The following is a 27929-nucleotide window of genomic DNA, read 5'->3' as shown; positions in this document are numbered from 1 at the left end:
TCAGGTGGTTTTCTCATCTGATCTCCCTTTTGATTCTCACAACAGCCTGGTGATGGGTGGATATTTACACACAGGGCCTGAGGCTGAGAGGGAATAAGTGACTTGGCCACTGATCACAGAGAAACACGAAGAGTAGGCGCAGCTCACGTTTGTCCCAGGTGTCCTGTGTGCCAGGCAGTGTACTAAAGGTTGTATGCAGTATTTGATTTTCTTTTCCTAGAATTCCGTGAGATAGGTACTAATGTCAACTCCACAGTACAGATAAGAAAAAAAAAGCTAAAGAGGTTAAGTAACTGCCTAAAGTCACGTGGCTAGTAAGTGGCAAAGCCAGGATTTCAATGGAGGCGTCGCTGATCCCCTGCCGTATCGTCCTTGGACTAGAACCCCGGCCCCCCTATCCCTGATTGATGATGCTACTTGTTTGGCGTAAACAGTGCACCAGCGTCACCCTGCTCTGTTGGGAACGAGAGCGACTGTTTATGATGTTACCACTAACAAGGGCTGTGTGGGCTCTGCAGGTTCCTACTTCAGTCCCTGGAAGATTTGGACACGAGCCTAAGGAAACTAAACTCCCGCCTGTTTGTCGTCCGGGGACAGCCAGCTGACGTGTTCCCGAGGCTGTTCAAGGTGAGCGTGCGGAGTCCGAGAGCAGACGGGGAGGTTCTGCTCCCTGGGTCTTCTCCGCAGACTGAAGGAGATGGTAGTCTGACTGAGGACGTGGAGACGCTCAGGCTGGTCTGCCTGCGGCTGCTGGGGAAGCAGGGAGCAAAGGCCGCCGGTCAGCTTGCTGACCATGCGGAGACTGTGGTGAGGAAAAGATTCTGTGAAGCCAGTGTCTTGTTGGAAAGTTCCCAGCTCCGTCTAGACGTGAGATGTGGCAGCTTACTCCACCCCGGATGCCACTGGCTTCCTTAGATGCTTTCTTGGCTGAAGCCAGCAAAATTTGTTAGGGTTCTTCCTATGCCAGGAGTTTGAGGGCGAGATTTCCTGTTTAGCGAGGGGCGTTTCCTGTCTTGCTTTGCTCTACTTGTTGGGAAAAAAGTCAGCCCTTCTGAGGGAACTTTCTGGCTTTCCCTGGGGTAAATGATTGATAAAGTCTTCCTTTGGGTACCATGTAGACCTCTCTTTGCTGTATCAGGTAGCCCGCCCACTTTTCCCCCAGACCCTTTATAAAGCACATTTTAAGGCCCAAACAGAGGCAGAGGTCCTCGTGGACAGAGGCTCTAGGACAGTCTCCCCTCGTCTTCAGCGGCGCGTGGTTGTTCTTATGCCCCTCTCCGCCCAACTGCCTTCTGCTCTTCCTGGGGGAGAGACAGGAGGAGGTCTCGTGTCGGGCGAGCGGCTCGGTGAACACTTTCTACTTTGCTTCACCTCCCCGCACCCCGACACGTACAGATCACACAGTGCTGATAACAGCCAGCGTTCGTGGAGGGCCGACTGTGAGTCGAGCTCTGCTCTAAGTTAGTGCTTTACACGCGGTAAGTCATATTCCTCACGGCAGCCCTCAGAGGTCGGCGCTGCTCTCCCTGTTCTGCAGGTGAGGGAATGATAACTTGCCCAGGGTCCTGAAGCTGAGAAGTGGTGGTCTAAGATGCAGCCCAGGCTCTCTGACCCCAGAGCTATGTTCTTTACCACCGCACCATTCAACACATTCCCCTTTCCTCCCTCTGCATTGTCCCCCTCTCCCCCAGCGCCTTAGAGGCCAACCCGGTCGTCGCCCAGAGACACAGATAGGTCCAGTCAGGCAGTGTGTATTTATTGAGCTGCTACAGTGTCCTAGGCCCCATGCTCGGTCCTAGGGTGAGCATGAAGGAAACGGCATAGTTTCTGCTCTGAGAGTTCACACTAGTGGAGGAAATAGCAAGTGCTGGGCAACTTCACTGCCATGTCATAAATGCTAGAAAAAGGGCAAAGTACAGGAGGATCATATTGAAGGAGAAGGTCAAGGAAGGCTTCTTGGAGAAGGTGTCATCTAATAACATTTCTGTCATTATTCACAGAGTTAGGAGTATTTAACTATGTAATCTAGCTGAACTGCTAAGCATGGTTCTTGCTCATAGTAAGGGCTCAGTCAGTGTTTCGTGCTGTGATGCTTGGACGAGAGATAACCAGCCCTGCTCAGGCCCCACACCCCGGGCGGGGCTGAGTCAGGACCAGACCAGCCTGTGCAAGGCCAGGACATTTTGCCCTGGGGGTGCAGAGATTTAAGGGACCAAGACCAGAGACTTCAGTTGGAATGTGGTCTTCTTTTGCTAGTTGCATGCTCTAGGGGTTTCTGTGGGTTGTCTGTACAACCTTCCACTGGGCCGGCTTTCTCCCAGCATTGCTAGGAAATTTGGAACTTTCTATCAGAAGTGACTAAAGACTTGAAAAAGAATTCCCTTCTCTTTTCACATGCGGCCCCTCTGGTCTGATTTCTCTGTCCTTTGGACTAAGAATTGCTCCTCCTTCCCCAGCTCTCTGAGAGCTGGAGCCTGTTAGCTCTGTTTGCTGGTGGCCTCAGGGGTGTTGCTGTGGAAACCATTAGGACACTTCACATAGCACAAGTCTGCCAAGAAAACTAGGCCAGAAGTTTGCAGGGCCTGAGGAGCTGTGGGAAAAGCTGGCAGAGCGGGCGGGAGGTGGCGATCCTGGCCCCCCTTTCTCCACCAGCGAGTCAGTGCCTCTTCCTGGGGCTGGGGGCGCCCCTGGGAGCATTGTATTTATAGCGTCCTGCTGGTTTCTCCCACCTCAAGGACACAGCGGGTGCCAGGGCTGCCCACCTCCCTCCTGAGTCCACAGAGAAGCCACGGGCCTCGGGCTGCCCTGTTACTGTGCTGTTGGCCTCCCCTCAGAGGCCTTCCCTCCTCAGACCTTGTGCCCCTCAGATCAGATCCTCATCCCCATTTGTTCTGCAGCCCATTCTGACAGGTCTCCGGTCTTGCTCTGTCCCGCCCAGAAGGGGCTGAGTGCCCAGCTCCCCCTCCGCCCCAGACAGAGTTCAGCATACCTGATTCTTTCCCCACAGGAGTGGGGGGTGACCCGCTTGACCTTTGAGTATGACTCCGAACCCTTTGGGAAAGAACGGGACGCAGCCATCATGAAGATGGCCAAGGAGGCTGGTGTGGAGGTGGTGACCGAGAACTCGCATACTCTCTATGACTTGGACAGGTAAGAGACGGGTCCCGAGGGTCGGGCAGGTTGTCAGTTGTGGAAGGTGGTGACTTGGACCTCTGCAGCGTAGAACTCAGGGAGGTTCAGAAATAGGGCCGCCTGGCACATGAAGTGTGGCATTTTCGAGAAGCTGGAGGAGAGTGGGCCTGAGTTGGGGCCTATAGAACAGGTCACAAAGAGCTTTACCCGATTTGGGGGCAGAGGCTTATTAGGCCCAAGGGATGGAAGCAGTGCAGACCCCCACTCAGGGTCTGCGTACATCTGCCCCTGCTGTGCCTAGTCTCACGCATTCCTCAGACTCCCATTTCCGCCCTGTTCCTCAAGGCTGCCCTCTGACCTCAGCGGACCCTTCTGTTACCCCTCCCAGCAGAGCTCTGTTCTCCTAGGCCAGTTTCTGTACCTCATATGAGTTTGCTGGGCTCCCCTGGCTATCTGGGTTTCCAGGCCATGCTCAGGAGGCTCTAGAGATCCCTGCAGGGAGCTGAGAATACAGAGTAGCCTCCTCCTCTGGGGACAAGCCTCTGTGCTTTCAAAGCATCTAGGAGGAAACCCTCTCCTCCCCTTCCCTGGCAGAGCTGTCACCCTCCTGCTGCTGCTGCTGTTGCTGCTGCTGCCAAGCCAGCAGCCACCACTGCTCCCTGCCCCCTCTCTTCAACCAGTGGTGGCTGCCAGGAGGCCGGGTCACACAGCTCTGCACGTGAACCGAGCTCTCGGGAGCAGATGCTGGGTGTGGAGCTCCGCCCCCTGCCACGTGCCAGAGGAGGGGGAGGCACTGCAGGGGCAGCAGCCAACCTTTTCTCTCCACTAATGGAGGAGAGGGAGAGAGATGGATTGAGAAACGAACTCCTGCAGCCAGCCGCGGCTCGCATAAGCTGCTGCTTGGCCAACAAGGGCCCCGGGAATCTGGCTCCAAACCCTCCCAATTCATCCTTATATAAATGGCCTCACTTCTCTTGGCTCTCCTATATCTTTTCTTCTTCCCTGAGTACAACTGTGTTTCCCTTGCTCATGAAAAAATACTTTGTAAACTTCAAAACGTCCTGTAAGTATCAGTTGTTGCAATTAACCCAGCCCCAATCTCTGATTTAGGGAGGATAGGCTGTTCTCCACCTCTCTGTTCTAGTAGATAAGGGCCAAGAGGGGAAGGATTTTCCAGCAAAGGAACATGTTGGCAGCTCTTACCAGAGACCTTCCTCAAGGCTTACTCCGGGATAGAGAGGAACGTCCACAGGGAGTCCCGCAGCTTGCACAGATAGGCGGAGTACCAAGGAGGCTAGTGGGGGTTTTTCTGTGATTAGAGAGAGATGGTCAGTCTCTGTCTTTAGGCAGCTCCGCGTGGACACCAGGGAACCTGGAGCTGAGTCCCAGCTTTGGCCCTGCCTTGCTCCATTACCTGAGGCACCTGTTCCAGCCCTCTGGGCTTAACTTTCCCTCTGGGTAAAATGGAGACGTAGCCCCCCTCGCCCACTCCTTTCCCCTTAGGGGTGGGATCCGTGAGCGGATAGATAAGGAAAGCCACCCTCCACGCCTTCGAAGTCTGGGCTCTTCTCTGGATGGACAGGGACCCGAAACGAGGGGCCTTATGAGTGACATCAGGTGTGCTTTGGTATTCCCAGGATCATTGAGCTGAACGGGCAGAAGCCGCCCCTTACCTACAAGCGCTTCCAGGCCCTCATCAGCCGCATGGAGCTGCCCAAGAAGCCTGTGGGCTCTGTGACCAGCCAGCAGATGGAGAGCTGCAGGGCCGAGATCCAGGAGAACCACGATGAAACCTACGGCGTGCCCTCCCTAGAGGAGCTGGGTGCGTATGTCCTGCCCCAAGCCTCCTATGACGGCACCCCCCTTTTGTAAAATAACTTACTGGTTTTTTCCTTCTTTGTCAAAGTAGTGCAAGTCATTATAGACAGTTTAGAAAAGACAGAGAAACGAAAATGGAAATAACAGTCACTCACCCAGAGATAACCACTATTGATTGTGGAGTAGGTCGTTCTGGTCTTGTTTCTATTCACACCCATACATGTAATCTTCTGTTTCTAGTTCATGCCTCTTCTATTTTTGTACTTTGCCCTCTCAGACGATACAGCACAGCCTGGCGCTGGCTTCAGTGGGCTACTCTGTACAGGATAACTAGTATTGCTTCTGTTGAAAGGGGGTGTCAGCCTCTCGGATTCCTTCCCCTTCCTCCCTCCAACCCCCAGTTTTTGATCTGAACAAAGTTAGCCTTTCTCACTGGAAAACCACAATTATTGCCAGCTAACCTGAAAGGGCAGGCAGTCCAGGATTGTTCTCACCTGCCTGGAAGGATGAGTGGCTGGGACGGGGAAGGCAAGGGAAAGGAAAGAAAAAAGCCACAGTGGGCAGAGAACCAGGATGACCTAGAAAATGCTGAAAGGTTAAGAATTATCTCAGCCTCAGCAGCACCAGGAACACTGCAGTTCAGTTCCCACAAAGCTCAAAGAACAGACCGACGTGGCAGGACTTGCTGAGCTGTCACTGGAGTGGCCTGACCCCCAGTTCTGTGACCTGCTCCTTCTCTTCTAGGGTTCCCCACGGAAGGCCTTGGCCCGGCTGTTTGGCAAGGAGGAGAGACAGAAGCTCTGGCCCGCCTGGATAAGCACTTGGAACGGAAAGTATGGCCCCTGTGTCTGAGACACAGAACTTTGTATGCTGACATCCATGCACCAGGGGATATCATGTCTCTTAGTGCCTCTTAGCTTGAACTGGTTGAAAAATGAAAACTCTTCCTGATGGCAGTAACAATAATAATTGCAGCTACCATTTGGTAAGTGCTCACATGCTGGTCTCTGGGCTGAGCATTTCTGGGATAAGCACCTGCTTGCGTTATTTCCTTTAGTCTTTCCAGCAGCCCTACAAGGTAGATCTTAAGCTCTCCATTTTACGGATTAGGAAATTAGGTTTAGAGAGGTCAAGCAACCTGCCTGAGGTCACACAGCTAGCAAGTAGTAGAGTAAGATCTTGCTCTATGTGATTCTAAGACTTAATGCTAGATTGCTTTTCTTTCATCTGTGAGCAGGTTCCCCTTATTAAAAGGCTATCTGGGGGCCTGCCCAGTGGCGTAGTGGTTAAGTTCACGTGCTCCACTTTGGTGGTCTGGGGTTTGCAGATTCGTCCTGGGCGTGGACCTACACACCGCTTATCAAGCCATGCTGTGGCGGCGTCCCACATAGAAAATAGAGGAAGATTGGCGCAGATTTTAGCTCAGGGTGAATCTTCCTCACCAAAAAAAAAAAAAAAAAAAAAAGGTATCTGGTCAGTAAAGTCCACAAGATGAATTATCTTGGGTTTGTGTCCCCCTACCTTTTGCTGGGTGTCTGCCAGGGCCTTGATTTCCATATGTTTGGACACAGAGAACAGATGACACACCTCCCAGGGAAGTGGGCATTGGCAAGGGGAAGGTAAGAAGCTGAGGCCCCGGAGGCACCCCTCGACACAGTCACATGGCCCCCACCACCCTGGGACGAGAGGAGCAAGAAGGTTCCCATGACTGAGAACAGTCGGCTCCTAGGTCCCTGCCCCCTGCAGCTGGTTTATAGACTGGGTCCCGAAAATCACAACTTTTTTTTTTAATTTATTTGTTTTATTGAAGTATAGTTGACATACAATATTATGTTAGTTTCAGGTGTACTGCGTGGCGACTTGACATTTATAACAGCTTTTTCTATTCCTGCTCGGATAGCTGGGCATTTGGCCCAGCAGCCAGGTGATGACAACGGAACAGGGAGTCTGAGGCAGCCTCCTTGGGAGGAATGCTATCCCAGCCCTGGAGGTACCTCACCAGCAGTGAAGGCGTGCCGTGGGCCCAGCCTCCCTGAGGCCCAGCAGCCTCGATGTCCCCATCTGGGTCTTACTGTCAGCCAGGGCCGAAAGCAAGCCCCACCCGCTTAAAAGGATGAGAATGGACGGCCAAGGGCTGTGGGGGCACCAGCTGTCTCTGTCCACCTCAGGAGCTTTACCCAGAGATTCTTGGGGTCAGTTTGGAGACAAAGACCGGGCCAAGGGGGCAGAAGGGCGGAGATGACAAGTGGGATGGCAGGAGTAGAATAAGACTTAAAATTGTAAAGAGCTAACCTGGCCTCGTGGATTATTGTCACCTTGAAAGCATTTTGTAAAGAAGTGCCCCTTAGATCGCCAAGTCAGGGGCTCCTTTTCCACATACCCCTGAAGGGTCTCTTCTGTCATGGGGTATTATGTCAGGACCCTTCAGACTCAGGGGTGGGCAGAGTGAATACTGTGTCCTACACATCTGGGAGAACAAAAGATGCCTGATGGACATGAGTATAACCTGATTTCAGGAGGTTTATTTTAATTTCTTCAGTTCTCCAGTTCTGAAGTGAGCATCTACTGTGTCAGGATGCTCTAGCTACTAGAAAAACTGCCCAACAAGATAGGCATGGAGCTGTCTCCCAAAGTGCCATCTATTGGAGGTGATAGATATGAAATAAGGAATTACAATGTGCTTAGGTTAAGAAGGGAGAGGTTTAGAGGGTTATCGGAGCAAAGAACGAGAGGATTATATTAATCAGGTTCTTGTTTGCAAGTTGGCTTTTGAAAAGGGGAGTTTTTTAACACACAACCAGGAGTCCAAGATGTGGCCTTCAGGCACAGCTGGATCCTGGTGTCCAAATAATGCTACCAGGAATACATTCTCCATCTCTCAGCTCTGCTTCCCTCTGTATTATTTCATTCTCAGTCAGGCTTTCCTTGAGCAGTGGCAAAGGTGGTCACAGCAACTTATATTCAGTTGCTTAGCAACACCAGAGGAAGTCATGTGCCTCTTTGCCAAAAGCTTCAGGAAGAGTCCCGAGGAGTGTTTTCATTGGCCTGGCTTGGGCCATGTGACTGACCCTGACTCAGTCTCATGGCTGAGGAAGGAGGTGCTTTCCCTGATCAGATTTGCTTCATGAGCCCAGAGTCAGAAGGTGGGCTTAGCTCCACTTTTACCCGCTTGGACTGAGATTAGGGAAGGCTGGGTCACCACAAGAAAATCAAGTGCTGTTACCAAAAAGGGGAGGCAAATTGTGTGATCTTGACTACTGGGTTACCCCATAGTAGGTGAGGGCAAGGTCTCTCTATAAAAGCGTCCTGATTATTAAATGAAAAAGGGGTGATAGAATACCACCCTTTTGCAACCCCCAATGATGAGTCATTATGCGTTAATGACTGCTGTCCCCATAAAGAGAGACCGTCAGGCATTATGTCCCCCCTGTAGTCCTGCCAAAGAGATCAGCCTGAGTCCAGTCCAGTCTCTGGTGCCAGCTGCCGATTTGCGGGCAGTACGTAGGACAGAGGGACGCATTGAACTGCATCATGAGTGCATACTCAACACAGTCCAGACCATGGGCATCAGCCCAAGTCAAATGGCCTGTGTTCTTCCACAGAAAGACTAGGGAAAGGAAAGAAATGACAGCAAATGCATAGAGTAAAAGAAACTTAAATAACATGTCAAAGTTTGTAAAATGGCCAAGGCTAAACTGTAGTGCCCAGGGGTACACACTTGAATGAAAAAAAAACCCACTTAAAAATGCAAAGAATAACTATGAAAAGATAAAACCCTCCCTCCCAACTATGCTTTGCAAAAATAGAAAAATGTTTACATTTTTAAATGCAAGGAAATGGTTATTATGAAAGTTGGATGAGTGGTCACTTGTGGGGCACAGAGGGGACCATGACTGGGATGGGCACTTAGATGGGCTTCCGGGGTGGCTGGCAGTGTTCTGATGCGTGAACTTTGTTGGCGGTTGCATGGGTGTTTGCCTTAGAATAATTCATCAAGCCACACGTCTGTGTGATTTCTGTGTCTGTGTTTCACTTAAAAAGATTTTCAAAGAAAGGCGGGCAAGGATGTGAGTAGGCAAATGTACCTCGTGTCTGTTGGAGATACTTAACCTAATAGCTGTGGGATTACCTGCTGAGGAGGTGGCCTGTAGGTTGAGACTTGAAGGAAGAGTCAGAATTAACCAAGGGAAGGCGAGTGGAAAGGAAGACAGCATTCCAGGCCCGGGGAGCTGCATGTGCAAAGGCTAGTGAGACAGCGGTGCTTAAGGAAGAGTGGCAAGAGATGAAGCCAGAAAGATGGGCCCACCCACACTGTGGGGTGCTTGTAAGCCGTGTTTAGGATTGGGACTCTATCCTAAGGGCAACAGGAAGCCCAGTGCACGTGTTATCCTAGGGACAGGCATTTTTAAACGCTCACTCTGCTCCCCGCGTGGAGAATGGATTAGAGGGGGACAAGAAGAGATGCAGGGAGGTCACTCGGGAGGCTGTCACAGTCTAAATGCGGTCTTAGCCTGAACCAGGTTGGTAGCAAGAGAGAATGGAAAGAAAAGGACAGATTTGAGACATATTGGGACGGTAGGATTGACAGGTTTTGGTGAGCGGGGAGTCAGAGGTGATGGCCAGGCTTCTGGCTTGGGCAGCTAGGTGGATGCCAGTGCATCTCCTGAGTGGGGAGTGCCAGTGGAAGAGTGGTTTAAGGTAAAGAGCGTGGTACACTTGAGGTGGCTGAACGGCAGCCAGGTAGAGATCGCCCGCAGGCAGTGGGTGGAGCGGTCTGGACTAGAGCTGCAGACATGGTGGTCGTCGGCAAAGGGATGGCATTGGGAGTCCTGGGACTGAGGAGCTCACCCGGGAACACAGTGAGGAGAGAACCTGGGATGAGCCCTGGGATGCAAACATTTAAGCGGTTGGGAGGGCCGGTGGAGCTGGTGAAACACCGAGAGCAGCCAGCCAGATAGGAGGCAACCAGGAGCGTGTGGAGTCCAGAGGCCAACGGAATGGAGGGTGTGGAGACGAGCAGCCAGTGGGGCGAGCTGCTGCTGAGAGGTCCGAAAATCCAGGGACAGAGAATGGCTGCAGGATTCGGCGGGGGGACATCACAGAGACTGCTGGGAGCCAGCTTGTGGAGTGGTGAAGGCAGAAGCCAGACTGGGTGGGCTAGAAAGGGGAGGAGGGTGTGGGGAAGTGCAGCTAGGCTGGCTGTGGAGGGAGAAGAGCGGACCCAAGGGTGGAGGTCCACAGGGTTAGGAGAAGTCCTTTAGTTTTGTTTTGTTTTGTTTGCCAAGAAACGAGCTTATTTTCCCACTGTTCTTGGAGTGGAAGCTGTAGAGAGGGAGAGATGGAATGTGCAAGAGGAGCAGCAGCGAGGGCTCCAGAGCCAGGTGGAGGCCTTGGCCTCGGCAGGGTCCCAGGAGGGGCAGGGGTGCAGGTGTGGGTGCAGGTGAGTTTGGAGATTTGGTGGCTGGAAGTTGAGGCGATTCCCACCTGATGGCTTCCATGTGCTTATCATGAGGAGGGAAGGTCAGCTGCTGAAGGGTGGGGCAGTGCGGAGGAGGAGGTCTGCAGAGGTGTGGAGTGTGTGAACTAGTCGTCCTGGAGAGAAGGAGCGGGTGTGAGGAGCTGAGGAAGAGAACACAGTTCTTTTTTTTTTTTTTTTTTTAAGATTTTATTTATTTATTTTTTCCCCCCAAAGCCCCAGTAGATAGCTGCATGTCATAGCTGCACATCCTTCTAGTTGCTGTATGTGGGATGCGGCCTCAGCATGGCCGGAGAAGCGGTGCGTCGGTGCGCACCCGGGATCCGAACCCGGGCCGCCAGTAACGGAGCGCGCGCACTTAACCACTAAGCCACCGGGCCGGCCCAAGAACACAGTTCTTAGATGCAGTGGAAAGAGACTGGGGTCCGCGTGAGAAGCTGAGTGCCCCAGCCCTGTCTCTTACCACTGCTGTAACCCCAGAAGTCACATAGCCCTTGAGCTCTGTTTCCTCCTTTCTAAAGGAGGCAGTGAGAAATGCTGCCTCCTAAGATTGCTGAGATCAAATGAGAGAGCATGTGACAGTGACCTGTGAGAGGATGGCACTGCCAGTGGCCACTGATGATCAGAACAAGGCCAACAACACTATAGGACAGGTGGCCCGGAAACGCGTGACACTGGCTCCCCGGGAGTCGGGCGGGAGTCCCTCCTTGCGCGGCCGCTGTTGAACAGAGGCGAGGGGTCCCTGGGTAGCAGGGAGGAGGAGCAGGACGAGGAGGCAGCGGCCTCAGGGGCCTGTGACTAGAGCGGGGCCCGAGAGAGGGCTATTTTTTTCTGTACAGTAGAAGCCTTTCTTCCTTTCTTCTGTATAAGCACAGACCGTTCAACGCTTCGGGAATTTTTTCATCTCTGTCATTTTGTTCAATCCCCAGGAGGTGGGAAATTCGGTTCTCATCTGATAGATGAGTAGCTGAGGGACCAAATGACTTGTTCTTGATCATGCACAAATTAAATAGCAGAGTCAGGACAAGAACTTGGGCCTCGTCGTTTGGTCTGGCGGCGGTTCTGTTGAAAATTCTGCCGGCATGAGCAAGTGCAGTGAGCACAGTGCTCAAGTCCTGGCTCCTTGGCTTTCTGTTCGGTGACCTCAGGCAGATTCCTTAACTCCCCCAGTGCCTCAATTTTCCCTTCTGTAACATCCGGGCCTCTCCTTTCTTTGCCTCTCGTTCCGCTGCAGGCCTGGGTTGCCAACTACGAGAGACCCCGAATGAACGCCAACTCCCTGCTGGCCAGCCCCACGGGCCTCAGCCCCTACCTGCGCTTTGGGTGCCTCTCCTGCCGCCTCTTCTACTACCGCCTGTGGGACCTGTACAAAAAGGTGAGGGCGCAGGAGGGCGCACGCCCCGCCCCGGTCACAGCCAAGGGGACCAGGGCCTTCACCCTGCAAAGGGGCCTTCCCTCTGGCCCTGCGTTGTGGGTCCTGGAGGGGCTGAGGTGTGCAGATAGTCCAGGGGAGGTGGGGAAGAGTCTACATCCGAGAGGGGGCAGAGCTGAGCGTAACCTGAACCACTACTCAGAATACAATCCAGGGTATCGAGCAGAGCAGGCCGAGCAGAAGAGCTGACCTCAGGGTGTGATGCTGGAGGTCACGGCGGGGGGCACTCAGGGTGGGAGGTGGGGAGGGCGAGGCTGGAGCCAGAACTAAGCTGACGAGCACAGCGGCCCTCTGTGGGGCCATGTCCAGAGCATTTCAAGGGGGCGTCCAGGAGCGGCTGCTGCCCTCAATGAGGAGGAAATGACTCGGGGGGCTGCATATGGGGCCGTGCCACAGGGACAAGTAAGTCTGTGTGCATGCCCCTGCCCCAGACGGAAACAGGGCAGCACAGCCAGCTCTTCAGGTTCGTCAGGTCCTCCTTGCGTCTGCGTTGTTTCACGTTGTTTCCCGTTCTTGCCAGGATCAGGATTTTGTGGCATGGCGTGGCTTTGCCAGTTTAGTGGGCAATCTTGTGATTTTAGGAAAATCATCTGCTTGGAGGTCTGATCTCTTAAGTCCCTCATGGCCCCAGATCCAGGCTGTTGCATATAACTTATTTAATCAAGATTTCGCCTGAGCATTTTTGTGCGTGCTGATGGGAAAACTCCCTTTGAGGTTCTAGAAAGTGGATCCAGACAGGGACCCTAGGGGACAAGGAGCATGACCCGGTCTTGGGGAGTTTGGTTCCTAGGGCAGAGTCCTATAGCGATGTCCCTTTCCACTGCCTGACTCTGCAGCCCTTCTCACTGCTCAGAGCCAGGGCCTGGGGGTTCAGTCTGTGGGTACACAGCGCCACTTCTAGGGATAGTCCCTCCACGTGTCTAAGGGGTTCAGAGCCAAGAAGCTCCACATTCCTTTGTGGGAGAGACCCGAGTGACTTGATGCTGAGAGCTGGGCGAGCGTGTGTATCTACGTGCTACCCCCCAGGTGAAGCGGAACAGCACGCCCCCCCTCTCCCTGTTTGGGCAACTCCTGTGGCGAGAGTTCTTCTACACAGCAGCCACCAACAACCCCAGGTTTGACCGCATGGAGGGCAACCCCATCTGCATCCAGATCCCCTGGGACCGCAACCCCGAGGCCCTGGCCAAGTGGGCCGAGGGCAAGACAGGCTTCCCTTGGATTGACGCCATCATGACCCAGCTGAGGCAGGAGGGCTGGATCCACCACCTGGCCCGACATGCCGTGGCCTGCTTCCTCACCCGCGGGGACCTCTGGGTCAGCTGGGAGAGCGGGGTCCGGGTGAGTGCACTCGGCGGGAAGCTGGCCTGTACCCTCCCGTCAGGCCCAGCCAAGGGCACCCCCTTCTGGGCGGGGGGCTGGGCTGGGATCCCTGGGTCCAAGAGATCCCCTGCAGATCCCCCTTGGCTTGCCCTCAGCGGGAGGGCTTTGGCTCCCTTCTCCACCGGGCACGGCAGGTGGGCGCCCGGACGCTGATTGCCGCCCCCCGCATCCAGGTGTTCGACGAGCTGCTCCTGGACGCGGATTTCAGCGTGAACGCAGGCAGCTGGATGTGGCTGTCCTGCAGCGCCTTTTTCCAGCAGTTCTTCCACTGCTACTGCCCCGTGGGCTTCGGCCGCCGCACGGACCCCAGCGGAGACTACGTCAGGTGAGGGCGCGGAGCAGGCTCTCCGGCTTCTGATCGCTGTGGCCTCCTCCTGGCATGAGGGACCCTTGGCCCTTTGAAGGAGGCTCCCAGCATGCTGATGGCTTGTCGGGGTGTATGTTTCAGGCGATACCTACCCAAATTGAAAGGGTTTCCCTCTCGATACATCTATGAGCCCTGGAATGCGCCAGAGTCCGTCCAGAAGGCAGCCAAGTGCATCATTGGTGTGGACTACCCACGGCCCATCGTCAACCATGCTGAGACCAGCCGGCTCAACATTGAGCGGATGAAGCAGATTTACCAGCAGTTCTCCCGCTACCGGGGACTCTGTAAGGAGCCCCTGCCCCCAGCACCGTCCCCTAGCTCACAGAAGGGAAGGACAGCACCGCTGGGCTCAGAGGGCATAGGTGGGATTTCCAGATATTTGCGAAGGGAGACCGAGCGCTGTCTTCCGGGCTGTTGAGTGGACTTGACTTCCCGGGCACAGGACAGTGCAGGCTGGGCTGTCTCAGGCCTCTCTGAGTCGTTGTGGCCGGTGGGAAGAGATGGAACCTCAGTGTCACGGCCTAGCACTCCCTGCCTTGTTTTCACCCGCCCTGCGGCCCTCTGCAGTCCTGTGAGATCCTGATTACTCCCTCCCTCCCCCCAGGTCTGCTGGCCTCTGTCCCTTCCTGTGTGGAAGACCTCAGCAACCCAGTGGCAGAGCCCAGCTCCAGCCAGGCGGGGAGCATGAGCAGCGCGGGTGAGTAGCAGCTGGCCTCCCTGGCCTGTGCCCATCGCCAGGGCACTGCAGAACTACCAGCACTTCAGTCCCTGAGGGCTGCGGACAGAGGCCGGCACCAGCCCTTGCTCCCAGGGAGCTTACATCCACCTGGGGAGACAGAGAGCGAAGGGCCCACGCAAGAGCGTTGCAGATAACGTGCGCTTGGGGGAAAATAAGATTGAGGGACCTCATAAGAAAGGGGCTGGGGAGGGCGGTGACTTCGGGTTAGGTTATACTGGAGCGGGCAGGGAATGCCTGTCTGAGCAGGGGCCCAAGTAGTGCGCAGGAGCCAGCCTTTCTAAGAACTGGGGAAGAACATTCCAGGCAAAGGGAACAGCAAGGAAAGATGCAGCGATGGGAGTGAGCTCAGCCCATTCAAGGGACCAAGGGGAGCCAGTGTGGCCGGCATGTCCCGAGTGAGGAGCTGGAAGGAGATGAGGATGAGATGTGGCGGGAGCAGCCTTGTGCAGGAGAGGACAGTCGGTGAGGAGGGTCAGGCTCCTGTCAGCGCACTGAGAATGCACTGACCGGCGGTCAGCAGGGCGGAGCATGATCTGATCTATGCTAAAGCACACTCTGTCTGCCTTGTGGAGGGGACAGGGTGGGCAAGCGTGAGTACAGGGAGGCTAGAAAGGAGGCGACTGCAGTTGTCCGGGCAGGAGATGGCAGCTCAGCCCAGATGGTGGCAAGAAATAGAAAGAAGCAGACATATCTGCCACCTTCTTTATTTTTTTTTTTTTTTGTGAGGAAGATCAGCTCTGAGCTAACATCTGCCAATCCTCCTCTTTTTGCTGAGGAAGACTGGCCCTGGGCTAACATCGTGCCCATCTTCCTCCACTTTATATGGGACGCCGCCACAGCATGGCTTGACAAGCGGTGTGTCGGTGCGCACCCGGGACCCACACCCGGGCCGCCAGCAGCAGAGCACGCGCACTTAACCGCTCCGCCACGGGGCCGGCCCCCCTGCCACCTTCTTAACCTCCTCCCTGCAGCTGCAGGATGAGATCAGTAAGGGGAGACTGGCAAGAACTCCAGGGGTTTTCTCGTTTTCCCAGCCAGGCTGCCTGCACGGGTGAGGGCGCCGCTCATTCCTGCTTCAGGAGGCAGATGCAGGGTGGCAGAGGGAGTGCCCAGGCCCAGTCGGACTCTGGCCTGGAGCCCATGGGATTTGGGGTCTAGAAGCTGGCCCTCCTGGCTACCCACACAGTCCGTGTGACACCTTGACATGCTTCCCTACAGGCCCAAGACCCCCACCCAGTGGCCCAGCTTCCCCCAAACGCAAGCTGGAAGCAGCGGAGGAGCCACCTGGCGAGGAGCTCGGCAAACGGGCCAGGGTGGCAGAGCCGCCTGCCCCGGAGCTGCCGGGCAGGGACGTCTGAGGTGAGTGCCGGCCGCCCGTTCAGCCGCAGGGAGGAAGGGGGGCGCGGCAGGGGTTTGGAAAGCTACTGCTCTGCAAACCAGCTTAAAACCTGGTGAGAACTGCATGATTTTTTAGTATTTCAGCTCAAAAATTCTACCATTCTGACTTCTAGACCATCTAAAATTTAAAAGGAAATTTAAAAGTAAAGCCCTTTTCTCCTTTCCTAGCTAAGAAAAAAAAATTTGGGGGGCTCTTTCTACATATGCAAGTGAGTCAAATCCAACAAAAAGGAAACAGAGACCCTGCTGTGAAGCTGGGGGAGAAGCGGTCCTGGGCAGGGTCTGAGGATGCCCGAGGCCCCTCTGCCGGTGCCCGACAGGCTGTGTTCTGCAGGCAGGCCAGCAGAGGGCAGCACTCACCGTCTGAAGACAGGCAGAGGGCCGTACAGCGGCTCACGCAGCCCAGCCCCACCAAGGGCCAGAGGACCCTGGCTCCCCATCATCTGTGCCTCTTCCAGCCACTCCTCCATGCTCACCTTTCTTGCGGCTTCAGCTCTGCACTTCTTGTCTGCGCTCATCTTTCCTGGAAGCCCCCTTGAATGTCATTAAAAAAAAAAACCTAGCTCCCCCTTCCCCAAAGCAGGAAGGGCTTTTCATGCCTTTTTTGGGAAAATGTAAATTACTGTCCTCTTTGAATCATCGCAGGCTGTTCTTTATGTGCCATAGCTACATCATTAGACTGGAGGGTGATTTTCTCCATGGAGCTGACTGATTCTTTCTTCCAAGCCCCTCCACTTCCAGGCCAGGCGGGACCATCTGGTTTGAGTGTCTAGGCTTGAATGCTGGGAGAGACGGGACTGTTTGATGCTGCGCCCAGTACCCTACTAGGCTCTTTGTCGCAGACGTTGCTGATGGACAGATTGGTGCTGTCTTGTTCTAGGAGCCCAGCAACCTTAGATACTGCTTTCTTAGTTATCCCTGAGCTCTGTGATAATAGGCAAAGCTCATTCTGACTTACAAATCTGGAACTTGCCCTGCTGATACTCTGAATTTCAGGTGAAAAGACCAAAGAGCAGAGAAGTTAAATGTCTGGGTTGGGGTTGCTCAGGAAGCTAATGGCATGCAATTCATCATGACATTGTTGCCAGCAGGTGTGTGAGGAAAGGGAGCATGGGACATATAAAATGTCATATGGTGCCCATCTGCAAGGCGTTAACAGTCTGCTTAGAAAAAGAAGATGAATAACCTATAATTCCTACACAAGTGATACAGACCCTCCAAGCTTATCACAGATAGCTATTGGTGGGCTGCGGTGACCAGGGACTACAACCCAGACGTTTGCACTGTGGGGCCTGAAAGATTCATTGGATTTAGGCAGCAAGAAGGGCATTTCCGACAAGAAAAACAGCTTAACAATTTAAGTGATCTTGTCAAATTACTTAACCACTCTGAGACTCTGTTTCCTCCTATAAATTAGGTTGTTGTTGCAAAGATTAAATGATTAAATATTTGCTAGTTAGGAATGTGTGGGGCTCCTGGGCGTAGAAAATCTGACTACTGTGGCTAAAACAAACAGGGATTTATTTTTCTTACCTAATGAGGCCCAGAGCTGGGAGTTGCTGGTTTTGGTTTGGTTGCTCAACAATGTCAGAGCCTGTTTATCTCAGATTCTCTTGCTTCGTGGTCTCAAAGTGGCTGCTATAGCTTCAGGCATCAATTCATCACTCACAGTAGGAAAGAGAAAGAATAGCAGAGACAGCTGTCCCCATTCACTCAATAAGCATATCAAGTGTTCACAATTTGCCAGACACTGTTAGGCATTGGGATATGGTTGTGAGCAAGACGGACAGTCCCTTCCCTCTGGGGTGCATCTTTGTGGGAAGTGACAGACAATAAACAAATAAATGGATATGTAATATGTCAAGAGGCCCTAAGTGGCTTGAAGAAAAAATAAAGTTGGGTAAGAAGATAGAAAGTAAAAGTTAGCACACGGTGGAGGTTGCGATTTATATTATAAGAGTTGTCCAGGGGGTGCGCCTCTCTTCCTTTTTAGCAAAAAAGTAAAAGCTTTCCCAGAACATCCCTCCCCCCCCTTTTCATATTGGTCTCATGAGGCAGAACTGGGTCAGTCACAAAGCCACTCCCAAGGTGGGAAGTAGGGATCTGGATTGTCAGGATTGGTTTAGACCAGTGGCTTGACAACTTGAATGAACAACAGAATTCTCTAGAGGATTTGTTAACCCACAGATTGCTGGGCCACACCCCCAGAGTTTCTGATTCAGTAGGTCTGGGGTGGGACCTGAGAGTTTGCATTTCTAACAAGTTCCCAGCAGTTGATGATGCTGCTATTCCGGGACTGTACTTTGAGAATCATGGTTAGACCAGTCGTGACCCATTGTCTGGGCCAGGCCCATGGCCACCTGAATAAAATCTAGGTTCTCTTAGCTGGGAAGTGTGGATACTGGTAGACAGCTAACAGTGTCTGCGTCGTACACAAGGCACTTAGCCCAGTGCCTGGCTCATTTCACAAATACCCAGTAAATGGTAACTATTATTATTGTTACACATATTATCATTATTTATTTTAGAAGAATATAAGGTTACAGTTGGGTCTGATCATGGAGGGTCTTAAATGTCAGGCAGATGAGTCCTTGGTGTGCTCCCTGGGAGCTAGGGAGCATTTTGGAACAGGAGAGTGGAGTGATCACACTGGCGTTTTTGGAAGATTAACCAGGCATCGGGCTGAGACCTGCAGAGAAATGGTTGGGAGGAGAGAGCCAGCCGAGAGGCTGTAGCAGTGATGCTAAGTGGACATGACGAGGGTGCAGAGGTCATCGCCTTTCTCTTGCCTTGTAGTCCAGGGGATTGTCTGTTAACTTATTGGGATCTTAAGGACTGATTCTCAAGGTTTACTGTGCCCTTAATCATGGCTAATTGGGCGGTTAGGCCATGCTAACTGCGTGGTTGGAAGTGGGGGCCAGGAGGTCAGAGGACTTGGGCAGGTGCAGCCTTCCCTCCGAGACAGACTGGGGAAGAACGCCCGTGTTCTTTGGAAACCCTGAGAGAAGAGTATCCATGCGTTTCACTGTGTGCTGGTGGTAGGGCCTGGGCCTGAAGATGTTCAGCGTCCTCATCTGCGGAACAGTGAGAATAGCATCTTGTCAGCTGCCCTACCCATCGAGCATCCATGTTAGGGAAGGGAAATGAAACACCCTATGTGAGAAGCCTTTAAATAAGTCAAACACATCACACAGATGAAATCACGTTGCATCTTGCACAGGCTTCTCAGGGAGTCTTTGTGTTATCGTTACTTCAGTCAGAGCCAGCACCCTGGGCTGAGTGGACCACAGAGCTGGGTCCACGTGGCCTACGTGGATATAGTATTGTGTGAGAGGCAGGAGGCCGCCTCCCCTCTGTCAGTTTTAGTTGTCTGACTTGGGGCCTGATACCTAACCTTTCTGGGATGCTTTAGCTGTAAGGTGAGAATAATCATTCTTTACCAGCCTGAATGCCCCATCCTGGACCTTTTGTGGGCCCGTTTAGCTCTGAGCCCTGTGGTTTTGTGATTGTTATTTCAAATGCCCCAGGCTGTGGCAGCTCACAGGGCAGACTGATTTACAGTTTAAACTGACCTTGTGGGAAAACACGCCCTGACATCAGTAGATTCCGTGTTTACCTCAGACCCACACCAGTGTCTGTTCTGCATTTGGTTTTATTGTACAATGTTCACTAACCTGAAAAACAAGCCAGCCCCAAATAGCTCTTGTTCCAGCTGCTTCCCCGTAATCCCCAAAGCTGCTGACCGCTCAGGATTCCGTTAGCTCCAAATTGTGCAGATTTTCCTCATTGGTCCACTTATTTCACCACAGGGGAACAGCTCACGGGGTCCATTCGCCCTTCTGCTGGTACACAGCGATCTGCTGAGAGAAGCCCCATTGAACACGAAAGGTTCATGGCCAAGGAGCCCGTCTCCCCTCCCCACACCGTTCACCAGGGTGTGGTTAGCCTGGGGCTTCGCTGAGGAAAACCTGACTTCTGGAATCTCTTCATTGTTTTTATGAGACTTGTTTGGTTGTATATTGCTCCTTATGTGAAATACTGTACGTGGAAGGCCCAGGGCAGTCTGTAAAATGCCACACAGGGGAAGCGGAGACAGTGTGGTGTTCTAAAAAGAGCCCAGCTTTACGCTCAGACCAGTGTCCCCATCCCGGTCCTGCCGCCACTGCCTGGGAGACCTCGCCCGAGTTGCCTCACCTGACCTGGAAATGAAAAGTGGGGACTCGGTGTCGCCTCGCCCTCTCCCTGGCACTCACTGAGTAGCGTCCCCTGCCTCTGCTGTGCGCTGTGCCCTCCTGCACGGAGGGGTGAGGGTGTGGTGGACGTGAGGAGTTAGCCTGAGCTGAGAGCTCAGCTTTGTACCCTGTCCAGGCCCGGCTACATCGGTGTACTTCCCCGCTGCTAACTTGGGGGCTGTAGCAGACCCTCTGCCCCTCAAGCTCTTGGGTGCTGCGCTTTCCCCGGCATGGTAGCGAGAGAGTGACATCTGAGACTTGTTACGGGCTCCAAACAAAGTTTCCCCCAGACCTTGAGCTGTCGAGGTATCCTCTGCTGACAGAAGCTCATGCATGCGTGTTCTCCACGCGCCCCTCCAGGGCCAGGATGGGGGTGAGTGGTGGACTTCCAGATCAGGGTTTCTTGTTAGCAATTAAAGGATGGGAAGGGATGTGATGGCACAGGTGTCTAACTAAATTGGGCACACTGAGGGGGGCAGTTACCAACTGATTCTGTGTTCCAGCTGCTTCTGTGTTTCTTGGATTAATAACAGGTTGAGACAGTTGACAAGCGAGAGATTGATTTTTCGTGTTTTGAGTTGATTTTTCCCTTGGAGCCACATTCCTCCCTTTCCTTTCGTGCTGCTGTCATCATTTTCCTGCAAGGCCTCCTTTGATCCCTCCTGCCCCCTTTATCTGCAGGCTTGTGCCCTAGCTTGAGAACAAGAGCAGGGGGACCATCCAGTTATCTGCTGATCAAGCAGCTTGAGGAACTAGTTGAACAGGCCTTTGACTAGCTTTGTAGACAAGGACAGGCTGGGTCTTCTAAACCTTGATTTTCTGTGTTTGTGTTTTTGAACACGTCAGAGAGGCACTTGGGTTACTGGGGCTTGTCTGAGGCTAGGACACTGCTCCATCCCTTCATGAGCCTGCTCTCAGCTAAATCGTGCCCGAGTCAACATACGTCTGAACTGTTACCATTATAGTCGCCTGGCTGCACCTCACCCCTTATCTTCCAAGCTTAGGCATTGGTTCTTAACCGTTTTTGGATTAACCACCCTTTGGAGAGTCGAATGAAGGATAGATCCTCTGCCCAGAAAATTGCACCTGGTCACACACAGAAAAATGTGCTCAGAACTTCAGGGTCTTCGTGGACTGCCCCTTAAGCCTATGCTTGGACCCCTTAAGCATCCAGGGACCCCAGAATAAGAGCCTTGTTCTCGGGAATCTTCAAGCTCTCATCTTCCTCCATCCCTGAAGGTGGAGAAGAGAAGTGGAGGTGTCAGCAGGAGCGCCTGTTGTGGCAGACTCTCCAGTCCAGAAATTTTCAGTTTCAGAAGAATTATCTTCTCTTTGGCTTAACAGTAGGGGCCAGAGAGAGACCTGTGTATAAAACATGTAGCACAGTCAGCATGTTTCAGTAAACACATATACACTTTAGTAACAAATATATTTATTTGTAGTGAAAAAATATGGCTAGGTTATTATAGTACAAGTTTAAAGGGAGAAATTGTTGAACATAATACACATTTTAAAGAGTGAGGCACTCGGTACTGACCCATATGGGTACCTCCTCCTATGGTTGCTCTTTGTTTTACACAGCTTCTAGATAAATGTATCCAGATAAAATCTCCAGGTTTAACATTTGTCTGAAAAGCGTGGCATGTGTCGGAAGAGTGATTTTTGAACCCCTGACTCCAATGTCTTGAACTCTTGAGAACATTTTTCCTTTTTTATTAACATCTGAACTTCCATTTATGTTGCTCGGATATTAGTCTTCATGCCACCTTGTTGAATTTCTTTTCGTGTCCTCTAAAAGTCTTAATGAGCAATTATATAACATAGAGATAACTTACTGGTAAAAATACAGGTTTTGGAAACAGACAGACCTGGGTGTCCCTACTTGGCTCCCCCACTGCTGTCGTCTCCGGCAGCTTGCTCACCCTCTCTGGCTTCGGTATTCTCATCTGTAAAAGTGGAGGCCATATCTCCAGGGGTAATGGGACCGCAAGCTGTGTTAGTTAGCTAGAGCAGCCATAACAAAGTGCCACAGACTGGGTGACTTAGAAATTTATTCTCTCACAGTTCTGGAGGCTGGAAGTCTAAGATCAAGGTGATGCAGGGGTGGTTTCCTCTGAGGCCTCTCTCCTTGGCTTGCAGATGGCCACATCTCCCTGCCTCTTCACATGGCCTTCCCTCTGTGTGCGTCTGTGTCCTAATCTCTTTTTAGAAGGACACCAGTCATATGGGAGTAGGGCCCACCCTAATCACCTCATTTTAACTTAATTACCTTTTTAAAGACCGTCTCCAAAAACAGTCACATCCCGAGGCACTGGGGTTAGGACTTCAACATAAGAATCTTGAGGGGACACAGTTCAACCATAACACAGGTGTGCAGTGTCTGACCCACAGTACGCTTGGTAAGCCTTATTATCTGCCTCCCCAACGTCTAAACTGTGCAGACTTTTAGTGGAGCCCTGCGTGTCTGTACCCCCTTAGACACACTAGACCTGTTTCAGCAGGCGACCCAGGACTATGACAGGCTCACTCTGTCCTCTGTTATCAGGCGTGAGGCCATTTCTTCCCTCTGCCCCAGATTCAGTATGTTATAAATCTTTAAAGTGACTCATCCTGTGTCTCCTCTCTCCCCCCTCAATCCTCCAGCACCAGTGCCAGAGTTCTTTTATCTATAAGTGGAAATTTGCTCACCTGCTGATTCTCTACTCAGTCACTGCCTTCATCTTCAAAATTACTGGTCCCGGCTGGCTTCTGTTCCAGCCGTTTTTTTCTCATTCTCCATCTCCGGCAGCAGCCGCTGGGCCTTGGTTCGGAAACTGCCCTTGTCATATCTGAGCGAGTGTCACCCAAGGCCTGAAGTGAGTCTCCCATGGCCTGCCCCTCCTCCTCTGCTGCCCCCGGCCCTGCGGCAGGGGAGGCCTAGAGGGTCTGCGGGGGAGAGCTTGTCCTGCGGCAGCACCTCAGAGGGGCAGTGTGCAGGCACCCGGTGGCGTCCTGGCAACCAGCCTGTCCCCGGGTACTGTGGCCCGTGCACAGTACTGGCTCTTCCCAGTTCCCAGTCTGAGTGTCCCCAGAGAAGCAGCCAGAGGAGCTTGTGTCCCTGGGCACCTGAGTAGCCTCCTGAACGTTCCTTGTTGTACTCGCTTGTCTCTTTCAGCAGCAGCGCCGTGGCTCCATGAGCAAAGCCTGGGTGCCCGAGCAGCCGCCGTGGCAGCAGAGTACAACCTGCAGAAAAGCTGATCGCCATCACGACAGAGATGGAGCGAACCTGTGTGCGTGTGTGCGCGTGTGCAGAGGAGGGAGTGCTGTGCCTGTTTGCGTGTGCATGCATCCGTTTACACTCTTGTGACTCTGAACACTGCCCGGGCCGGAGGAGTCCCTGTAGCAGCTTCACCTCAGCCTCCAGACACCAGGCTAGAGGTATGGCAGTGACTTTCAGCCCAGACCTGTCGCTGCCAGCCAGCTGCCCTGTCTGAATAGAAGAGCGGTAGGACTCTAGCTGGGATTCTGGCATCTGCCCCCCAGCACTCGCTCCCTCTTCACATCAGACTGGGGAGCAGGAGGGCAACATTTCTGGCTCTTGTCCAGAGTGTGGGATTCTAGAGGCACCCGGAGTCGTGCTGAGTTCCTGCTTCATGACCCTGGAGGCTGGAGTGGACTGATGCTGTTCAGACATAGCCACCTGGCCTGGCTTCTTTCTTATTTTAAAATTCCCCGCCACTGGGTCCTCCAGACCCTTCCTTGGGCATCTGGGACTGAGCACGAGGCTGTAGACAGATCTGAAACTTTCCACCATCATACAGAAGTACACCAGACACCTGACCGGTGTGCTGTATGCACGGTACTATAGATGGTAGCCCAAGAAATACATCTACCATTTTGGAGCTGAAAACCTGAGTTTGGAAATAGAATCCCAGCTCTCACTGTTCCTTCCCCAGAAGCTGAGGGCTAGCCTCTGAGCTGACTGTGGGGACTCGGTGCGTCCTCCAGGAGGAGGCCAGGTTCCTGGTGGTAGAAAGACCCCTGGCTCCTCTGGCTACACTCCAGGGCACCGTAGTGCTGCCATTGAGGTCAGCTGACTCCCAGCCAGGGAAGCCATTCTAGTCTGTTCTGTAGGCTTCCAGGGCCTGCCTGGAACTGGTCAGCATCCAAGCTGCCACATCAGCTCTCCCAGTAGCTGGACACCAAGTCCCCAGGCAGTTGGATGCGGGTGGGGACTGCCAGGGACAGTTGGGAAAGGTCCAAGTAGAGATCCCACCCAGCGCGCCAACCCTTCCAGAAGCAGCAGGTGGGAGGTTTCACCCAGAGAAGCCAAGGCTTTGCATTCCAGGAGTGGCCTGTGCCTCCCGCCTCAGCCCTTCCACTGTTGGAGGCCTGTGTTGAGAAAGGTGTAATGAAGAGAGGACTGTGGGGTCAGTTGCAGCAAGTCTTCCTTCCATGCTGTGGCCTGCACTTGAGCCACAAGTGTGTGTGTGTGCGCATGCATGTGTGTGTGCGTGTGTGTGTGTGTGTGTGTGTGTGTACGTACAGGTGCGCACCTAGCTGAGAGGCTAATTCCTCTTTGGATTTTGTCCTCACGTGTAACATTAAGCTGGCCTCTGGGCCTTCTCTTCTCTACCTCCCCTGTGGCCTTTCCTAGCCTCACAGCTGTTAACTCCCTGGGCCCCAGCCCTGTCCCTCACTGTCCTCTGTCCTCGGACCAGAACCTGGGGTCATGCCCCTGTCTCCTGCATCTGTCCAGCACACTGACAGGCTTCTTCCTGAGATGTCCTCAGGTTTTCTCAGCCAGAGAGCTGCCTTTAGAGTCCAACTGTTGTATGTATGTCACCCTCACTAGGAACGTCCCGTGATCGTGTCGGGGGAGCAGGGCACGGGTGATGATGTGTATTTGCAGCCTTGGGTTGGGGGCTGCCCTGTTCCCTTAGCTCCAGGCAGGAGGAAAGAGAATCGGGGGCTGTTGCCAGAAGAGTAGAGCGAGCCTGGAAGGGCTGGTCTGAGAAACAGAAGGGCAGAGAGCTTAGGGCCAGAGTCAGTATTTATTAACTACCTTCAAATATCAGGATGATTCCCTTTTCCTGCCTATCCGATGATGGCTCTCTTCCCTAAGGTACAAGTTGGCAGGACCACCTCCCCCTACTTGTGCACCACCCCTGGCACGCTGGTCCATTCCCGGTGGAATGGAAAAATCTGCTCCCAGAGCTGGGAGGGGCCGTGTGAGGAGAGAGTACATCCAGTGGCCTGGACCTCCACAATGGCTTGGTGCCTCCCCTCTCCTGGCCCAGGTATCCCTAAGGGCTGCCACAAAGCATTGCCCCAGATCCCGACCCAAGGGCCAGCATGGGGAAGAGATGGTCGCAGGCAAAATGCACTTTATACAGAGATTTTCTATTGCTGGGAAGGTGTGTTTCTCCCACAGTTTGTTTGTGAATAGTCACTTGTTTCATAAATGTCTCACCCTGTCTGAGCAAAGCTGTGCTGTCGTCAGTCTTGTGGGAGGGCTGGGGACTGGGAGTCAGTAAGGCTGAGCCACAGTAAGCCTTAGGCTAGGACACCTGGGTTCTGCTGGACCCAGGAGCCTCTCACCCTTCCTTGGAGGTGGCGAGGAGGGGGAAGGGGGGAGATGAAATGGGAGGCTCCTACATGAGCAACTGCAGCAGACCAGAGGCAGCTCCAGAGCTTGGTCAGAGTGGGGGTCCATCAGCCAAAGTGGTACACAGCACCCTGGCCCAGGGTGGGGTTCCTGATGGCTGTCCTGTACTGACCCGGCCTCTCTGCCCACTTAGACCCCCCAGGCTGGGGATCAGTGGCAGGGCTCTCCAGGCCCTCAATCCATCCTTGCCTCAGCTCAGCCAGGTAAGCTGCAGCTGTGTGTGTGTGAGTGGAGGGAGTACAAGCCCTCTGGCTGTGGTAGGTGGTCGAGACCTGCCCATAGCCAAGCCCAGGTCCTGGATGCTGGCTTTCTCTCATGCCATCTGGCCAGAGAGTGGCCCCTCTGTGTGCAGTGTGCATGGGCTTTCCTGTAGGGGTTTCTAGCCTTGGACCACTGGGAGTGAGAGCTTTGTTAGCCCACACCCCAGCTTCCTCTGGGAAGGGGCTCAGGCAAGACCCAAGAATATCACAGGCTGCCCTGCACAGAGTGAGAAAGGGAAGAGGAACTCGAGCCTGGGACTCATCTCCTTTTTCACCCTGCTTTGAAGCTTCTGCTGGCCCCCTTCCCACCAAGACCTGGGCCTAACCTTCCCTCTCCCTTCTCCTGGCTTCTCTCTAATGTGATTTTGGCTTGGCTGTGGGAGCTAAGACACCTTTGTTCTTGAGCAAAAGGTTCTGGAAGATAGAGTTGTCCTACATACACACTCCTGAGCTCCTGAGGATGCTCCCTAGTTGAGACAAGCACACATTCTAAGGAACAGTGATTAGCCACTGTGACAAAACTGCTTTCCTGGGAGGAAAAGCCAGGCACCATAGCAGCAGATGGCTACTGTTTGGGCCTAGTGAAGGGAGCCTGAGCCAAGACAGCAGGAAAGATAAAATGGCCACCCGTCTGGGCCCAGGGGCAGAAAGAAGAGAGGCGGCCAAGGCCTTTGGCTCTAGGTACTGGGCTGTTCTCAGGGCTGGAGCTGGGGGCCTGTTTACTGCAGGACAGGTGCCTGCAGCTGCTCTCTGGGTGCTACATTGAAAGAAAAGGGGGCTGGCGTGACCAGTTGGCAGTCGAGATTTGCAAATAGGATTCTACAAGCTGTGAAACTGTTTACTCTGCCCCTTCTTCAGAGAGAGAGGTGAAGGACAGGGCCTCTGCGGTTCTGTCAGGTGGCCAGAGAAGCCAGTGAGGTTTGGCCAGAGACTCTAGGAGCCACCAAAGCTGGGGCCCTGGCCTTGGCCAACAGCCTGAATGTCTAGCAGTCCACACTCTGAAAAACTCACAAGCTGAACCCTCTGAGGGGAGAGAAGATCAAGAGGAAACCATGGCCCACACCTAGCACAGGCAGAGGTGCTGGAGGAAACAGAAAAACCACCAAAAGAATCCCAAGAAGTCTGGGGCCAGCCCTGTGGCTTAGCGGTTAAGTGCGCGCGCTCTGCTGCTGGCGGCCTGGGTTCGGAGGCCGGATCCCGGGTGCGCACCGACGCACCGCTTCTCCGGCCATGCTGAGGTGGTGTGCCACGTACAGCAACTAGAGGGATGTGCAGCTATGACATACAACTATCTACTGGGGCTTTGGGGAAAAAGAGGAAGAGGATTGGCAATAGATGTTAGCTCAGAGCCGGTCTTCTCAGTAAAAAGAGGATTAGCATGGATGTTAGCTCAGGGCTGATCTTCCTCACACACACACACACACACAAAGAATCCCAAGAAGTCAACTGTGGGGGCAGGAGGAAAGGTCCCAAGTCTTAGAATGTAAGAAGCCAGCTATGGGGTGTCTGTGGTTGCAAAAGAGGGGTGCTCTTCAGGAAATGCAACTGAGGTGCTAAGTGAGAAGAAGGAGTATTCTGGGAAAGTCCCTACCTGAGGGAGAAGCTGAGAGACAAGCCAAGAGGGGCTCAGTTCACCATTAGTAGCTGTTTGAGGCTGAAGGGGGGCTTGGCTCAGTCTTTAGAGAGGAGACCCTCTAGGGAGAGTCCTTGGAAGGGTCCCATCGAGGTAAGGGGACAAGATGGAGTGAGACCTGGATCCCAGAGGGAAGTGGGGTGTCCCAGCCTCCGATGACAACACATTTTACGTTTCATTCTCACAACTGTGAGAGGGACCATTATTGTCCCCATTTCACGGATGAGAAAACCAACCTCAGGACTATTAAGTCATTAATGCAAGGCCACACCACCTATGCACTTGGGGAGCCAGGCTGTGACTTCACACCACCTGACTCCAAACCTGTCTGCTCTAGGACCTGGCCTGACACCCTCTCGGCTTCCTCCATGACCCTCCTTTCCTGTCTGCCACCTTTGTCTGCTGCGGGGGGCCA

The 27929-nt window shown here is 53.3% G+C and overlaps 1 protein-coding gene across 4 annotated transcripts in view; it reads left to right on the top strand.

Annotated features, from left to right (window-relative positions):
- CRY2 (cryptochrome circadian regulator 2) overlaps positions 1–25440 on the top strand; it is a 32760-nt gene extending 7320 nt beyond the window's left edge. The window contains exons 2-12 of one of the 4 annotated variants that reach the window (XM_087423070.1): positions 519–627; positions 3008–3150; positions 4770–4954; positions 5695–5783; positions 11661–11801; positions 12885–13196; positions 13412–13563; positions 13687–13889; positions 14210–14302; positions 15563–15703; positions 23132–25440. In XM_087423070.1, the coding sequence (XP_087279196.1) occupies positions 519–627; positions 3008–3150; positions 4770–4954; positions 5695–5783; positions 11661–11801; positions 12885–13196; positions 13412–13563; positions 13687–13889; positions 14210–14302; positions 15563–15702 (1567 nt within the window). In that variant the 3' untranslated portion in view covers position 15703; positions 23132–25440. The other 3 variants (XM_014792512.2, XM_087423071.1, XM_087423072.1) reach the window with 3 other exon arrangements.
- Positions 25441–27929: the final 2489 nt, after the last annotated feature.

The sequence above is a fragment of the Ceratotherium simum genome, chromosome 34, assembly GCF_057802395.1.
Source record: "Ceratotherium simum simum isolate JZ-2026a chromosome 34, ASM5780239v1, whole genome shotgun sequence".
In the NCBI taxonomy this organism is placed as follows: Eukaryota; Metazoa; Chordata; class Mammalia; order Perissodactyla; family Rhinocerotidae; genus Ceratotherium; species Ceratotherium simum.
The sequence above is the reverse complement of the archived record's forward strand: the minus strand, read 5'-3'. Positions and strand labels throughout refer to the sequence as shown.